This window comes from Pieris brassicae, chromosome 2, assembly GCF_905147105.1.
Source record: "Pieris brassicae chromosome 2, ilPieBrab1.1, whole genome shotgun sequence".
NCBI classification, from domain to species: domain Eukaryota; kingdom Metazoa; phylum Arthropoda; class Insecta; order Lepidoptera; family Pieridae; genus Pieris; species Pieris brassicae.
This window is the reverse complement of record NC_059666.1, coordinates 2,495,613-2,513,022: the sequence shown is the minus strand read 5'-3', so window position 1 is coordinate 2,513,022 and position 17,410 is coordinate 2,495,613. Positions and strand designations below refer to the sequence as shown.

General features: G+C 32.7%; 3 protein-coding genes across 5 annotated transcripts in view; 1 reads left to right on the top strand and 2 right to left on the bottom strand.

Annotated features, from left to right (window-relative positions):
- Positions 1–5,452, bottom strand: part of LOC123720334 (metastasis-associated protein MTA3) — a 43,707-nt gene extending 38,255 nt beyond the window's left edge. The window contains exon 1 of the mRNA XM_045676894.1: positions 5,078–5,452. Coding sequence (XP_045532850.1) covers positions 5,078–5,105 — 28 coding nt within the window. The 5' untranslated portion in view covers positions 5,106–5,452. The remainder of the gene's footprint in view (positions 1–5,077) is intronic.
- Positions 5,453–6,114: 662 nt separating this feature from the next.
- Positions 6,115–15,752, top strand: LOC123718679 (protein transport protein Sec23A). 2 transcript variants are annotated; one of them, XM_045675383.1, is made up of 14 exons: positions 6,115–6,264; positions 6,354–6,642; positions 6,800–7,055; positions 7,200–7,770; positions 7,947–8,089; positions 8,266–8,405; positions 8,707–8,825; positions 9,663–9,816; positions 10,444–10,595; positions 11,143–11,317; positions 11,782–11,937; positions 14,931–14,996; positions 15,190–15,210; positions 15,589–15,752. In XM_045675383.1, the coding sequence occupies exons 2-14, from the start codon at positions 6,364–6,366 to the stop codon at positions 15,676–15,678; spliced, it is 2,322 nt and encodes a 773-aa protein (XP_045531339.1). In that variant the 5' UTR covers positions 6,115–6,264; positions 6,354–6,363; the 3' UTR covers positions 15,679–15,752. The 2 variants fall into 2 exon arrangements, with proteins under 2 accessions (XP_045531339.1, XP_045531347.1); XM_045675391.1 differs by lacking the exon at positions 15,190–15,210.
- LOC123718689 lies at positions 11,937–14,634 on the bottom strand. Of its 2 annotated transcripts, none has more exons than XM_045675405.1 (5): positions 14,511–14,634; positions 14,330–14,432; positions 14,166–14,248; positions 13,317–14,099; positions 11,937–13,231 (listed from the first exon to the last, which is right to left on the bottom strand). In XM_045675405.1, the coding sequence occupies exons 1-5, from the start codon at positions 14,617–14,619 to the stop codon at positions 12,291–12,293; spliced, it is 2,019 nt and encodes a 672-aa protein (XP_045531361.1). In that variant the 5' UTR covers positions 14,620–14,634; the 3' UTR covers positions 11,937–12,290. The 2 variants fall into 2 exon arrangements, with proteins under 2 accessions (XP_045531361.1, XP_045531371.1); XM_045675415.1 differs by having other exon boundaries at positions 14,562–14,634.
- Positions 15,753–17,410: the final 1,658 nt, after the last annotated feature.

Genomic DNA, 17,410 nt, shown 5'->3' with positions numbered 1-17,410 from the left:
TTCTTTTCTTAAATTCATAAAGAAAATATGTCAATGTAATTTTTATTATTCTATTTTGTGTTCAAATTGTATACTTTATTTTGTTGGTATGTATGTTTCTTGCCATCTTGGACTCACAGAAAATCAGAGTGTTGGTCACAAGGTCAGCCGGAGTGTCTAGTGCGAGGGCACTGAATAAAGCCGCTATTAACATTTCCAACATATCTGTGTGTCTATAACGGACAGTATTAATAATGTTTAATTCTTTTCTTGGATTATACTTATATAATACCTATAATACTAAATTTATTTACGTCTGCGAAATATATTTAACTAATTAATAGCTCTAGTTTCCTGTTTAACATGCGATAACAGCTTTGTCTTCTTATCACAACCACGAAACTGTACGTCATCAATTAATATTATCATGAGAGGTTAAAGCTGTGCATGAGATTAATCGTCCAAAATTCGACGTCTGAGTTAATGTTATGGTCATAACAAGACCTCTCAGGGTTTCTTAATCTATCTGAATTTCAGATGCTTCTTAGTGGTATATTATTTAAATTACCTAACGGACTTTGAGCCTGGTCACACAACCGGCTTAATCTTACAAACATCGATAAACTACATTTACTTAAAATTAAATTCTTCACAAATACAGTTGCGCCTACGATGACATCTGTATGAGATGTCTGTGCACAGTAGACTATGACTAATAATTATGTAACACTACATTTTGTTTTCTTTCAAATCACTTCAATACTTCAATATAATAGTATAAGTCTATAACAGTTTTTCCAGAACAAACCACTGACGAAACAGTTTCAAATAATATAGTAGAATCCATAACATCTGGGTTATTGACGAGTTTTTGTGAATAAGAATGACATAATATATAAAATATAGTTCTAACTTTAACAGGGCTTTCATGATGTTTGGTATATCATGATTTATTATGGTGCTAAGAGATATTTGGATAGACTATTTTTACAACAATGTGACCGATAATGTTATCTCTAATCTTTTGTTAAAATGAAACACTATTATATCCTTGACAAACTATAGCAATTTTAATAAACGAGATTTCTAGTGGATAGCCTTGTGTTTAAGCACAGCTTTTAAGGTTAAAGATTGTGTGTTGGGACCCTGGATTGCACAGAGGGATGATTCTTTTCATGTGCCGTATTCGCTTGCTAATACTGTGAACGGAAACATTGTACTATACCTCGCATGTCTTAGACCCAAACATTGATGTTGTGTGGCACAGAAGGCTTGTCTATAAAAAGCAAAATTATAAAAAAGCAGGCACTAATTTGGCCCATGGACCAGTTGGTAGTATGGAACTTCAACAATCTGTGAATCTTGGTTGATATTAAATAACAAAACAACTACTGTTGCTAAAAGGACCTACAACGTCATTTATCAATATATAAAATACTCGTAATTTAATTATTTATTTGATAGCTACAAACTCCCTCCATAACATGGAAGCTAAACACCACGCATCGCGTTATATTGTTGGCAGATAATATATTTTACCTAGCTATGTAAGATGAGTATAATGCGGCTGATAGCAGTGTTAACGCCCGTCCAGTTTTGCCAAGACTTTAGTGTATTTTGGGAACGTGTCAATAAGTAAGTGTTTTATAGTATACGAATATATTTAGCCGGACACGTCATTGGGATCAGAGCAATATCCACGATAGCATTGAAAAGTTTGACTATGTTTACTCTCTAAAGTTAATTTTTATTTCATAACTAATCACTTTTTTCATTTGTATTAAGAGTCGATTTCACGAAAATTATAACGAGTAAATCTTGTTTAGTACTTGTAAATTAATTTAAACCTATTCAATGATGAAACGGTAAATAATAATAAAAATATGACTGCTTTTCATTTATTGCGATGCTATGATAAAATTTTTATGAATGGGAATAGTGTAATAAACTTACTTGAATAGGCGTATAGCTATTTAAAATGCGACGATGACTTTACAAATCTTAAGTGGGATCATAATCACAAAAGTATTCGAGAGGTAACTCAGCGTTTTGTTGAAAGTCTTAAGACTGACCTGGCGCTGTTCCATGATGTTTGATATTAGAGTTAAGTGTTTGTACAGTACCTATAGGAGTACCTAATACTTATTATAAGTAGACATACATTGTGTCGTAATTTGGTGCCACTAATACGAGTTATTAAGGCAAATGTTCATTCTCGATGGCAGAAGCAGAAATGTATCTATTTCATGGCCCACATGAGGGTTCCGTACCATGTCTCTTTTTGCGTCGAAATTTTATTATTGTCCCTAACCCAACCTATAGATTTTTTAATCCAATCTTATCACATAAGCGTAACTATTGTTGAGAATATCTTTTCGACTCCTTAAAATCTAATATTTTAAGAATGACGCAAGCGCAACTTTTGGTATTCTCAGAAAATTGTTAGTAAAATAATAATTTGTAGTGCGGTCTTGAGTTGGCGCGGGTCGAGTTCAGCTTGACAGGACCAGTTTATTGTTCACAGTACTTAGGTATGCAACTTTCACCACTGCTCTTTGGTAAGGTGATTGCGAATTCAGCTTTAAATGGATCATTTTTTCCAAGTAATAAATAATTCAAAACAATTCATTGATACTTCGATTTCGACTCTACGTTTATGTCGTAAAATGATTAAGGTGATATCGGATCTTCGCATTCAATAAGCGTAATAAAATTGAAAAAAAAAATCCGAATCATTTCATCATAAAAATAAATACCTGAAGTAATTTTTATTTTAAACAGGGGATGGCGACAAAGTTTTTGCTTCTTGACGTCACATCGCTACCCAAGCGCGGAGCTTGCGAAACGAATAATTAAGGTTTTTGAAAATCGATAAATGTACGTGTGTTTACAGTTTTTGGGCGGACTGATTTCAATAATTTGTATTCATTTACTTTGATAAAATAACCAAAATATGTTTTACTGAGTTAAATATTTATTTCAACAAGACATAGATTTGTACATGTAGATGATGGGTCACCTAAACGGGAATAAGAACAACTTTATTTCCCTTAATAAATTTAACAGTTATTTGTAGTTACAGACCTACTTTATTGATATTCTGATTTAAAAATACAGTTAAAATAAAATGCTACCATACCAACAAACATAACTGTTTAATATAGCACAATTTAACCACAATAGCAAATACAATTTTAACTGGCTATTTGGAAGTTGTAAGGCGCATCTATCAACTGAATAAACAGATAATAATTGAGCTAGATCGGGATGCAGCAACTGATCATTTATCTCATCTGATTTGATTGATGTAATTGTAATAAATGTTATTTGTTTGTACCATGAAACTGGCACTTAAAATCAAAAGTTATATAAGCTTTGGCAACAAATACCTATTGTATTACATTTGGTGGCTTGCATATTGTGAATTGGTTTTTACTAATGGATGTCTTAAAAAAATATCTCTTCATAAGAAACCTAGGAATCTGAATAGGAAAAAACTTGAATAAAAGAATATTTTTTAATTCTCTGTTTACAGATGTAAATGTAGATTTTTTAAAGACATGAAAAAAAATATTTGTTAAATTGGAACAAAAGAGATATATATCAACTACATGTTACACATTTACTTAATACAAACTAACTTAATGAAAGTTGATGAAATGTTGCTGTAATTTAATAAAATAAAATATATTTTCTTGTACTATATAGCATTTTTAAATAATATAATACTTCAATGTTTAACTTACAAAGAGAAACTACTTCCATAACAGCTTGTAGTTATAATTTACATTTTTTTAAGAGTTATAAAAAATTAAAAACCAAATTACTAGAAAGGAACATTTAGATGCAAGGTTTACTGATTAAACTTATAACAGGTTACAGAAAGCTCAGTGACCTGGGATGCAATGGATTATATATTTTTATAAGTATAGGACCTTTAGAAATATGTTATTGATTATGCATTTTATAAAGAGACAATATACGGTTTTGGTCTAGTTAAGAATTATAGATATTTCCATTTCTCACATGAATGAATGAAATGGCTTTAATATAACTTGAGGATGGCAATGTTTGTGTTACTGCTATGCAATATCTTTATATAAAAATCTCAAGGTAACTGAAATGTAGGTCATTCATTCTTTGTGATACAAGTGTAAAATGTATGCAGTAAACTGAGGTCACAATACATATAATAAATGGTAAAGAATAATTACTAGGAGATTTATTATTTATGAAGTATATTATTGTTTAGATTTTCATTAAACATAAAGGAAGTTTATGTTCAAATTGAGAGTGGAGTACCAAGATAATGACAAAACGGTTCTAAAGAATAAAAGAGTGTAAATAGAACTTGGCTTGCTGGAATACAATTTTTAAAAATGTATTAATGCAAGTTCTGTGACTTGTTATTCAATGGCGCGATACATTATAGTGATAGGAAGTTGTCTAAAGGGAAGAGCTAATTAACATTCGGCGCGGCGATGGCGAAGCGCGGTACATAAGCCACCGGTCCACTTTGCGAGACAACGCCGAAGCATACCACTACGATGCCCACACTGTTTACTACGACATTAATAACAATAATTTTTGGAAAGACATATATTTGTTTCCTATTTATACAATGCCTAAGTAGTGTATCATTATCATTGACTCGCTAAGATATAACCCAAAAATATAACTTGCTACAAAATTGTTTTGACAACATTGGCTATAACCTAAAATCTCGTGTCAGACCTATCCAAATCAAACATTTTCTTTAAAAACGAACGTATCAACACTTAAACCAGTCTTCAAAATACCATGCTCTCCGCACTCAGATGCGCAAGCCGATACAATGATACCTAGATGCAAATGCCAATGTCCCATTTGAAGAAATTTGGTAAAATAAATATTTTTATAAACATCGTTTTGCCGCAAAAAGAACTGTCAAATCAAAAGAAATTGGTTAAAAATAATAGTAAGATCATAAGATTCTAAGTTTCTGAACTAATTAATATGAGCAATTAATTAAGGTACGACAATCAAAGCAAAGCACCGCTAGTCGGCTGGCGGTGAACCGGCGAAGCTACAACAAAAATAACCAATTATTGTTACTTACCGCCGACTCTGTACATATTCGCAGCCATTTTTATACACAATCACTATTCATTAACACTTAATTAATCTACATCTGACACAATTAATAACTATAACACTATGTAATTGAGCTTTTAACAATGTTTTTCATCACGTTAACTCCGGACGCCTTTCGCTGATCGCCATTTTCTTTCACACTACCTACTAATTTGGCCAGTGCGCAGTCGCACTTTTTGATGTAAACTTCCTGCTCTTAAAACAAAGCAATGACATATCAATTAATTCACAATTACATATTTTTCATCAAACACTTTTGTATATTCTCTCTTTATCACAATTATTTCAATATCCATGTATGTATCACAAGCGAAATATATTTTACTATGTCCTAAAAATAAAAAAAATTTCATTCAAGTACGTTTCATTACTAGGTTTGTACGCTAATGACCCATAAACGTTCCTAATTTTTTAATTTTCCGTTAAAAAAACCGATTTGAAAACGTGTCTTAATTAATTTTAAATATTATTAGCTAAATTCAAATAAATATTATAAAATTTTACACAAAATACATATTGTATAATTAAAAATATAATCTTAAAACGTATATAGGAACGTAAAATCTTGACATAAATATAGACAAATCAACAGACTCTATTCACACATATTGTTTATGCTATTTTCGCCACAGATTCTACAATATGTACTACAGCTTCTATTTAATTATTAAAACTCCTAACAAAATAATGACTTCTGGTAATATTGTAGCATAGTTTGTAGCGCTTAATAGAAAGATGAAATAAAGTTCTTTTGAAATAATAACTGGCTTAATAAAAGTAGATTTAGCTTCTAGCATTGGCTCACAAGTTATACTGTGACGTATTGTTTTGTTAATTTAAATACGATTGTTTAAATACTTTAAATTATTGTTATTTTCATGGATTGATATTATAAATTTATAATTACAATTGTAAAATATTGATTAAGTAATCACTTGTTATTAATACGTTTCCTAAAATGACGTGGCGATTTGACAGTTTCTCTAGTTTTGTTGTCTTTGATTTGACAATCGCCAAATCAGCTCGATTGCTAACTAGATTTTAATGTATCTTAATTAAAGATTAATAAATATTAGTGTTTTAAATGAAGTGTTAGAGTGGTGTAGATTGTTTAGTTACTTAACTTCTTTTAGTTTCACATATGAGAAACTGGTTTGTATCATTTAGATTTAAAGTTTGAAATTTGCCATATTTAACTAGTCGTTTTTCATAATCTCAATGTGTTTTTCTTATTTATAAAGAAAATAAACTATGGCCACGTATGAAGAGTTCATTCAGCAGAATGAAGATCGGGACGGAATACGATTCACATGGAATGTATGGCCTTCAAGCAGGATTGAGGCAACCAGACTGGTGGTGCCCTTAGTCAGCTTATATCAGCCGTTAAAAGAGCGGCCAGATCTTCCTCCTATTCAATATGAACCAGTTTTGTGCACTCGTAATACATGCAGGGCAGTCTTGAATCCCATGTGCCAAGTAGATTATAGAGCAAAATTATGGGTTTGCAACTTTTGTTTCCAAAGAAATCCTGTAAGTATAATCCTTCTGTATAGTGTTACTACTCTATCCTAGTTAGTATCTAACATTCGCATTTTATAAACATCACTTGCATAATTTTTTGTGTGTGTAAATATAAAAAATATATATTTTTAAACCATTACAATGTGTAACCATTTTGATATTTCAGTTTCCACCACAATATGCTGCTATATCTGAACAACATCAGCCAGCTGAGCTAATACCAAACTTTTCAACTATAGAGTATACCATAACAAGAGCTCAAAGTATGCCTCCAATTTTCCTTCTTGTGGTTGATACTTGTTTAGATGAGGAAGAACTCGGAGCTCTTAAAGATTCTCTTCAAACATCACTTAGTTTAATGCCACAAAACGCTTTAGTTGGTTTAATTACTTTTGGCCGTATGGTGCAAATTCATGAGTTAGGTAAGCAAATCTTACTAATGCTCAAACAATTTGCTTTTTAAAACTTTGTTATTCTCTTATTATAATATCCATTGAAGTCGAATTTTTCTAAATTATCAGTAGACCATAAATTTTCAAACAGTATATTGGGATGATTCATTTCAGGTACTGAGGGCATCTACAAGTGTTATGTATTTAAGGGTACAAAAGATTTGTCAGCGAAGCAGATTCAAGAACAACTGTCTATTGGTAGAGTGAATGTACCAAACCCTCAACAAAGGCAAGGAGCACCACAATCACAACCTCCAGCCCACCGTTTCTTGCAACCAGTTAAGCAGTGTGATATGGCTTTAACAGACCTGCTTAGTGAACTTGGTCGTGATCCTTGGCCATTAGGTGTTGGAAAACGTCCCTTGAGAAGTAGTGGTGTGGCGCTTTCATTAGCTGTGGGTTTATTAGAAGTGACGTACCCTAACACTGGAGCTAGAATCATGATGTTCCTTGGAGGACCTTGCTCCCAAGGGCCAGGCCAAGTCGTTAATGATGAGCTTAAGCAGCCCATTCGTTCCCACCATGACATCCATAAGGATAATGCCAAGTATATGAAGAAAGCCATTAAACATTATGAGGCTCTGGCATTCAGATCTGCAACTAATGGTCATGCTATTGATATTTATTCCTGTGCTTTGGATCAGACTGGTTTAATGGAAATGAAACAATGCTGCAACTCTACTGGGTATTAATTTTATTCTTTCACATGACTTTATTGTATATGTAATTGAAACTTTAAAAAATGTATAATTGTATAATAAAGATAGATCTGATAATAAGATATCACAATTTTGTAATAATTAAATTTGATGATAATTGTTAAGTTAAGTTATAGATATATGTATGGTTATTTTCTTGTAGTGGCCACATGGTGATGGGAGATTCATTTAACTCCTCCTTGTTCAAGCAGACCTTCCAGCGAGTATTTGCCAAGGATCAGAAAGGCGATTACAAAATGGCATTTAATGGTACCTTGGAGGTGAAGTGTAGTAGAGAATTAAAAAGTAAGTAAAATATTAATTTAGCTGTATTGTTATATGTATACCAGATAAAATTACTTATCTGTATGAATTTTACAGTTGTAGTTTGAAATAATGGGATGTTAAAGTTACCTTTATTTTTGTTCTAACATCTATAACGAAGACAATGAGATCTTTACAAATCTTAACATATATTTCAGTAAGTGGTGCAATTGGCTCTTGTGTGTCCCTGAATGTAAAGGGGCCATGTGTGTCGGATCAAGAGGTGGGAATGGGTAACACTTGTCAGTGGAAGATGTGTACTTTCACACCAAGCACTACCATGGCTATATTCTTTGAGGTACTATCTTTTTTTTTTAAATTAAGAAACAGTAACACAAACCGTCAAGATTGCTTGATCCTTTGATTTTACCAATGCAAAAATGACTTAAACTGATTGTATATTTCAATTTTTGGTACATAGAAAATACTAAATATTTTCAAACTTGTTATCAATTTAAACTTGATGTGATCTAATTTAAAAGGTTCGGTTGCTATTGCAGAAATTATACTATTTTTATGTAGTTCTTAAATTTAATTATGTGTTTTATTGAAAATGTACTATAAGCCAGTACTTAACTAATGCTTTTATAATATTATAGGTAGTAAGCCAGCAGGCAGCAGCAGTTCCAGCAGGTGGGCGTGGTTGTGTCCAGCTAATCACCAACTATCAACACTCCAGCGGACAAAGACGCATACGAGTTACGACTATTGCGCGCAAGTATGCACATGATTAATACAAACCGTCACATATATAAAACTTATTTGCATGAAATTTTTTAAATATCAAATTTTTTGTTAGTGTTTAACATTAATTTAACATTAATATATATGAAACTTATTGGCTATTCGTATCCCGCCCCCTCTTTGTATCTATAACAGAAATATGTTTTTTGAAGTGAAACTTCTTTATCGGCGTTGTAAAAAAGTTACCGTCACATTTTTCGGTTACGCGTCACATTTTTTGGTTACGCGTCACATTTTTTGGTTACGCGTCACATTTTCCCGTTACGCGCCATCTTTTTCTCGTCCCTACCACGGTTGATTCGAAGAAATTCGAAGCCATTAATAACAAAAATATATAATAACGATAACAATGATAGTAATAATTCTGTTACAATTAATGAAATTCTGTAATAATCTTAGTAGTAATAAAGCTTTCATTTTGCCTAATTGTATTATTTGTTATGATGTCTATGATGTATTCTGTTAAACTTTATCTAATTTAACTTTTTTTAACCAATTTCTGTAAAATTGCATATAGTAGATCATTATTCGAAAAATAAGGTCATAAAGAAGTTTCACTTATATATGTACACTAGTACACGCACACACACACACTTTAATCTTTGTATCAACCATTAAAGCGCTTTTATTTATTAATGTACATATTATAATAATTCAAGACTCCTAAATAAAAACAAATAAATATTTTGGATTAGTAGCAAGAACATTTTTTGTACTAATAAATTTTAAGTTTGCACTAGTAAATATAGTATGTAATTCTCCAGTAATTAATTTATGATTACAACAATTTAATCTCATTGTATATATCTAGTTGGGCAGACCCAGCCGTCAACCTTCCCCACATAGCAGCTGGTTTTGACCAGGAAGCAGCTGCAGTGGTAATGGCCCGACTTGTTGTATATCGAGCTGAACATGAAGATGGACCTGATGTGCTTCGTTGGCTTGATCGAATGCTCATACGATTGGTGAGTAAAGAGGTGTATGGTCTATAAAATATAATGACCTTTGCAATATAATTTCTATTATCATTCGCAACTCAAACATTGATTTTTCAACAATGTATGTTTTTACTTCCGTGTTACAAATAGAGATGCACTTTCCATATAGTTACTGCTATATTGGCTTTTTCTTAGGAAAATATAATAGTTCTAACCTATATATTAACGCCCCATTTTGGTCGACGCACTTTTTTTTACTTAGTTAATAGTTCATATAGAGCTGTGTTGGCCTAGTGGCTTCAGCGTGCGACTCTCATACCTGAGGTCGTAGGTTCGATCCCCGGATGTGCACCAATGGATTTTCTTTCTATGTGCGCGTTAAACATTAGCTCGAACGGTGAAGGAGAACATCGTGAGGAAACCGGCTTGCCTTAGACCCAAAAAGTCGACAGTGTGCGTCAGGCATTGAAGGCTGATCACCTACTTGCCTATTAGATTAACAAGTGATGAAACAGATACAGAAATCTGAGGCCCAGACCTAAAAAGGTTGTAGCGCCATTGATTTATTTTTGTATTTTATAATAGTACATATATTCTACTCAATGCACGCAGACATTACTAGATGGTTTTACGTATAAAATATGAAATCCTCAGTGCCAGAAGTTCGGCGAATACGCCAAAGACGATCCTAACAGCTTCCGGTTATCGGAGAACTTCAGTCTGTATCCGCAGTTCATGTATCATCTGCGAAGGTCACAGTTCTTGCAGATGTTCAACAACTCGCCAGATGAAACCACATTTTACAGGTGATTTTATGAAAAATAAAATAGGCGTAGGAGGACTTATTTGTATTAAATGAAATAATTTGCAATAATTACAAAACGCATAGCCTTTTTAAAGTTTCAAAACGGAGACTCAAAAAGAGATATAATAAAAAAATAAAAAAAAGACGAATTCTTTCGAATTCGATCGAATCAAATTGGAATATTATATATTTTGAAATACAATAAGTGAACTGGTCAATTATATAAATAATACTGGACACAATTGACTGATCTACTATAATAATTTTGTATGGAAATGACATTTTAATGTGAATCTAATAAATTTTTATTAATATTTATGTTCTGAAGTTACTATTGAGTAACACTGCAAAATACTTGCCTGGTTTTTGTTTCGTCATCTGATTTAAATCCATGTTTCCAGACTTTACATAAGTAATCATTCATATTAAAAAAAAATCTCCAACCAGTGCTTCAACTACATATAGTCATCGACTACCATATTAAGTTATAAAAAAGACGAAATTAAACTTTGTACTCGCGTGAACCATAGACAATGATATATTTACAGGCACATGTTAATGCGAGAGGACCTAACTCAATCGTTGATTATGATCCAGCCGATTCTATACTCATACAGCTTCGGTGGTCCACCAGAGCCAGTGTTACTAGATACGTCGTCAATTCAACCAGACCGTATACTACTTATGGACACGTTCTTCCAGATATTGATTTACCATGGAGAGGTGAGGTTTTTGTCTATGAAAAATAAATTGTCTTCAAAACTTGAACTAATGTTCTCTGTGTTTGTGTTACATATATCCCGTATCGCTTTAAACGTACGATTTGATAGTTTGTTTATTAAGATTCATTCAAGTCTTAGTACGAACGATGGCTTGTGTATGTCAAAATATATTGACATAATAATTGACAGAACACGGAAATATTTTATTAAAATTTCTGAGATGTATTCACTCACAGAACTTTGATCAGAAACGTCACGATGTTATATATGTGTGAATAATAAATTATATTTTAATAATGTTATGTAATACTAAAAACAATAAAATCATTTATTAGCTAACGAATAAATATAATATCCAAATCTTATTAGTTTTTTTTATATAATTAAATAAATTTACTGTAAAGTGTGTGAAAATGAATAAAATTTCGATATTATTTCATGCATTCTAAAAATGTCTATTTACAGACGATAGCCCAATGGCGAGCACTACGTTACCAAGACATGCCGGAGTATGAAAGCTTCGCCCAATTACTCCGAGCGCCGGTCGACGATGCGCAAGAGATCCTTCAAAGCCGTTTCCCAGTACCAAGATATATTGACACTGAACATGGCGGATCACAGGTATTTATGAGCAGCCCTAGCTATGAGGACCGAAGCGTTTTAATAAGTTGGAGTATTTTTTATCGTCGAATCGCGACCGGCCATAGAAGTTTTGTAGTTGCATCCATCCATCTAGTGGTGCGCTTGCTTCAAATGTCATTTAAGGGAACTACATAGTAACCGCTAGTTTATTTTACGTATATAAAGCTTATTCAGGCATCAAAAAATATTAATAATGATAAATGTTTCTCTTTATTTTGAATTTAATTACAATTAGCTTATAGAAAACGTATTTATTTCATTTTGAAGGAATTTTCAATTTACTTTCCACTTTACAACACCAGGCACTTTCGTCGTATAAGAACTAAAGACAATTAAGTCGTTTCCACGCTAACTGGCATGTCTCTTGCTTTGGAGGCAAGTATTTGTTCGAGCATGTCAGTGACCTTTTGTTGTGTTTTCAAAAAGTTCCTAAAATGTGTATCGTCGTATGAACCCCTCTTTTTGATTAATGATGTCTGCTGTCTTGATCTAATTTTTTCATTACAACACTCCACCATTTGCTGTGTTATTGGATACCTACAGCAGTCTTCATTCATCTCTCTTAAATCGAATTGGTCAATGCGTTCCAGTTTCTCGTGGAATCTTGGAGCGCGCGGTGAATAGCCTTCATTATTCGTTTTAACTCTTCCCAAATTGATTTTCTCGTAATAATCTGTGTCGTACTTAGTTTTGCCCTCATTGCTAAGTCTGAATCTAATCACATCTTCATTTTTGTGGTCACAGGGATGGTTCAAAGGGCAATCATCAGATCTTTTAGAGAATTTAGCGCTTAGCGGACTTTGTAGGACTTCCTTAGGATAGACTTTCATTAATGCACTATCGCTGTAACTCGGTCCATTGTCGCTTTCATAGTGACTTTTGAACGGTGCAAATGTTGTGACAATTATGTTTTGGTTGATAGGATTTAGACCATGCATTATTTGTATTCCAAGAGGAGGTATTTCCAAAGAATTTGTTTGGAATGTAATAGGTCTTGATAGTGTTTGCTTTGAATTTTGAGGATCAGTGTTAAATTTATGAATTAGTGGAGTTAGGTTATTGGTGGGATATTGGTTTTTATCTGCTTGTTTCAAAGGTTGATCGTACTTATTAATGTTGTTTACTTGATAATTATGCGTCGGTTGCTTAGTTTTGATTTCTTGAACATTAAGCGTTTGCTTTTGTTTCAAAGATTGAAGCATTGTCATAACTTTGGTCATAATGTTTTCATTATGATTTAAATTATCCATTTGTAATATTGAAATTGTTTCCACTGAAGCATAAAATACAATCAAATTACAAGAGGCAGTTATAATTATGTTAATTTAACATGAAACCAAATTTAAACAATACATTACCTTTATGTGTAGTTGTTGTGGTTGTTATTTGCATTTCTTTTCGCAGGTCTTGTAAAACCATATCTTTGACACTTTGAGCAATTTTCTTAACCAACTCATCAGTAAAATTGAGTTGTGACGGTTCTAGTTTATTTTGGCTCACGGGTGCATTCATTTCCTCTACTTTTGATACTCTTGTAACAGTTTTGTTTGTATCATATCTTTTATACATGTCGTCATTTTTGTTTGGATTTATATTGGAAAACATAGATTTGAATTGATTTATTGTTTTTAAAATATCATCTATTTTCTGTTCAGTTGGTTTATTGACATTGTTATTTTCGTATTTTACGTTTTCGTATGCTTTAAAAGCTAAGTTACGTTCAAAATGCGGCTGAACATTAAAATAAATAGGTTCAGTTTTATGATCGACAACAATTCTTTCCGCATTCAAATTATATTTGTCTGGAATTATTGGTTTATAAATTTCTATTGCGTGATGTTGATTTTTATCTGATATTACGTTGTTCATAAATTCTGTTACATTTAAATTGTTTGAGAAGGTTTTAGTCAAATCACTTTTGAGCTCCTGTGCGCGTCGTGTCTTATGTACTTCAATTGAAGAACCACTTCTTCCTTTCGCATCTGAACGTTTTCCCATATTTGTCCAGAAATTCATGACGCTTTGTATATTAGGTTGACCCTTGGTATATTCTATAGTACGTCTATTGTCAGTTTTAATGGCATCTATATTTTTTTCGACCTCCGAATATGTTGTGTTCCCGTCCTTTATGAAACCTCTTACTGTAAATAGCAAACTTCCATCAGTTATACGGAAACATTATAATATTATATGTTCGATGTTCTTACCCTCAAGTGTTGTGTCTTTTACGTCATTAGTCATACTCGGAGGTGTGCTAAAGTTCTCCGGAGCGCAAGCTCTTCGTAATTCTCTAAAATTCGAAGACATGTTAAAATCGAAGCATAAACTGAAAAAAGAACAAAATTCAACACGCTGATAATTTAAAACTTACTCATTATTAATGTCGTTAATATTGTATCGCTGTAGCTTTACTAGCAGGCTCACGTCCAAGTCTTCCTTTTGTAGCCCACTTAAGAACAAAACACACAAAAAATCTGTAACAAGTACATAAACACATATTCAAAGCTATTTAAGAAAACAGTTTCTTAAGCCGTCGGGTGTATAGATAAAACCTTTTATGCGGTCTATGCGTTGACCGTGTGCGTTTATTCGAGATAACGTACATGAAACAGCGATTGTACAAAAAAGAACGCGCCACAATGCATTGAGAATTGAGGACATCGCAAATGTTTTATAAACATAAGCTATAGACGATAAACGGCTCTCGTTGCTTTGGTTGTTCTACTAATAAATTTCAGTGTTGCTATTACTATGAGTGGTGATCTACTTAATAATTGGTAATTTTATTGAGGGAATAACGGAGAACTAACGGTACACAATTTGTACCCCAAATTGTGTACCGTTAGTTCTCCGTCTCTTTATTGTATTATTAAAAAAAACAAATGAATTTATTCATCTATTTCCGTGGCCGTGCCGACTTCGTTAGGGCGTTTTCCTTTACTCTATAGTTCTTTATGTATTTTTTATTACAGGCACGATTCTTACTGTCAAAAGTGAACCCATCGCAGACGCACAACAACATGTACGCATACGGAGGGGTGAGTTGAATTTTAATAATATATTAGAAATAGTTTTTTTTTAATTATAAAACAAAATAGAATTCTTTTTATTGCAACAATTGCATTTAAATTTGTGGCTGCGTTCTTAGCACGATTGTTTATTGAAGCATGGTTTGAATTGACAATTGACATGTTTTTTTTTTCTTTTTCATCATTGTTTCGACGAACGCAGGCGATGCCGATTCCATCAGCGGTAGTGTGACCATTTTATTTAATTGGCTTGGGTTACTAAAACTGTTAATGTTCTGTTTGTGCATGTATATTTTAATTAATTTACATTACTAATATTATTATTGCTTTGCAATGTAAAGTAATTTAAAAAATGACGATTTTTAATGGCTTAATATTGTGCAAACTGTTATGTACTAATCCGTTTGATTTTTGCTTAGTCTGTTATGTGTTTGTTTTTTAATTGCTTACACGTGTGATTTTGTTTTTAAAGTTGTGTCTTATTTGTTGTAAATACATCAATAAAAAATATTTTACTTAACTTATTAGGGCCAGTGGTGCTATTGAAATGTTTAATATATAGGCGAATATTATGAAATGGATTATTTTAAATTTATTACAGGATGGTGGAGCTCCTGTACTAACGGACGACGTGTCGTTGCAAGTATTCATGGAGCACTTGAAGAAGTTAGCCGTGTCTTCAACCGCTTAGCAGGAAATGACTTATAACACCAGCTTTTTTTTCAGCTGGTAAAAGTTGCAAGACATTAACCTGTTAAACGGAAATGTATTTTCTGATTTTAACCAAGTTCTTCTATTGCATTCAATTCATTAAGGTGTTCAATAATAATGCAGATTTTCATAGAAAAATATATTTGATTGCCGTCTCTTTCACTAGGTGCGGTCAAAAAAGGGACAAAATGTTTTTGATATTAATATAGTGTATTGGTCACATATATACTTTGAGATGTGTACTGAATAATTAGCTTTATATATTTAAGTTTATATATATGCAATTGGAATTATCTCTCTTCTAAATTTTCGAAGAGATTTCGGTGATTTTATAATAATAATTTATGTAAATGATTTATCCAAAATTTTACTGTTATAAACATATTTAATATAGCATTCTTGTAATTATAAACAATAAATAGTTGTAATGGAACCTTGTTTGCTATAACCTTTTTCAATTAAATATAATTTCTCAAATCAATCACTTTTGAAGAGGTAATTGGTAAGTCCACACATGATGATGAACATTCCCCATAAATATGTCTATGTATTAACAACTTCGAGGTTTTCATTTGTTCAAAGTCAACGTCAAAAATCATTTATTCATACAGGTGTATCAATGTACACTTATGAACGTCAAAAACAGAAATGTATATAAAATGCTTCTAATTCTACATTTACTGCCAGTTGTCAAATCAAGGGCGTAGAACGGAAGAGAAGAACTGGCAATAAACTCTCCGCCACTCTTTTTAATCGAAAAGTTTTTTTTGTATTACACAACGTTGGTAAGGAGCTGCAATCATAACACCATGTTCCACATGACATCAGCAGGAGGCATGGTGAAATAGGAGCACGCACTTACATTCTCGTGGGAACAACACGCAAATACATAGTTAAAAATAACTAACATCACCGGATACACGAATTCAAGTTCGATCAGTCACTACAAGTAGCACCCATTCACGAGTATGACGCATGGCCAGCCATCGGCCCCCTCGTCATATTTTAGGGAGAGAGACAACTCGACGCATGGACGCCGCCACAAGCAATGTTATTTGGCTATGAATGCTGATCTTTTCGGGTTTCCACACAACTGTGCTAAATTTCATAAGTTTGCCTGCAAATTTCTTGGTAACAGTCCTATCGAGATTTCAAACCGGTATTTTCCAAGTTGGAAACAACTCAAACTTTCAAAATTGGTTCATTGCTTCGGGATATAGGTTATCTACGCATTTCTGGAGTGGACATGTAATACCCTAGGTATTATAAAAAGTTGATTATAAATAAGTTGACAGGTATTTGAATGCGATTTTATTTTTCTAAAGAGTAGCGTTGACCCAGTAGCTTCAACGTGCGTCTCTCATGCCTGGAGTGGTAGGTCCGAAACATGGCTGTGTACTAACGGACTGTCTGTCTGCGCATTTAACACACGCACCTACGACGAAGTAACATATCGTAATGAATCCGGCATGCCTTAGAAAAAAAAAACGACTTGTCTATTAAGAAAAACAAATGATCACGATACACCATCAACATCTCCGGGCCAGATCTGAAAGGTCTGAAAGGAATTATGTCAAAGATTTGATGAATATTTTCAACTGAAAATATTAACATTAGGTAACTACCTAATTCATAATTAAAAGTAGGAGTTCATATAAAATTCCTTGCATCCCAATTGGTGTAAACATGAATGCAGAAACCAATACTAAAAA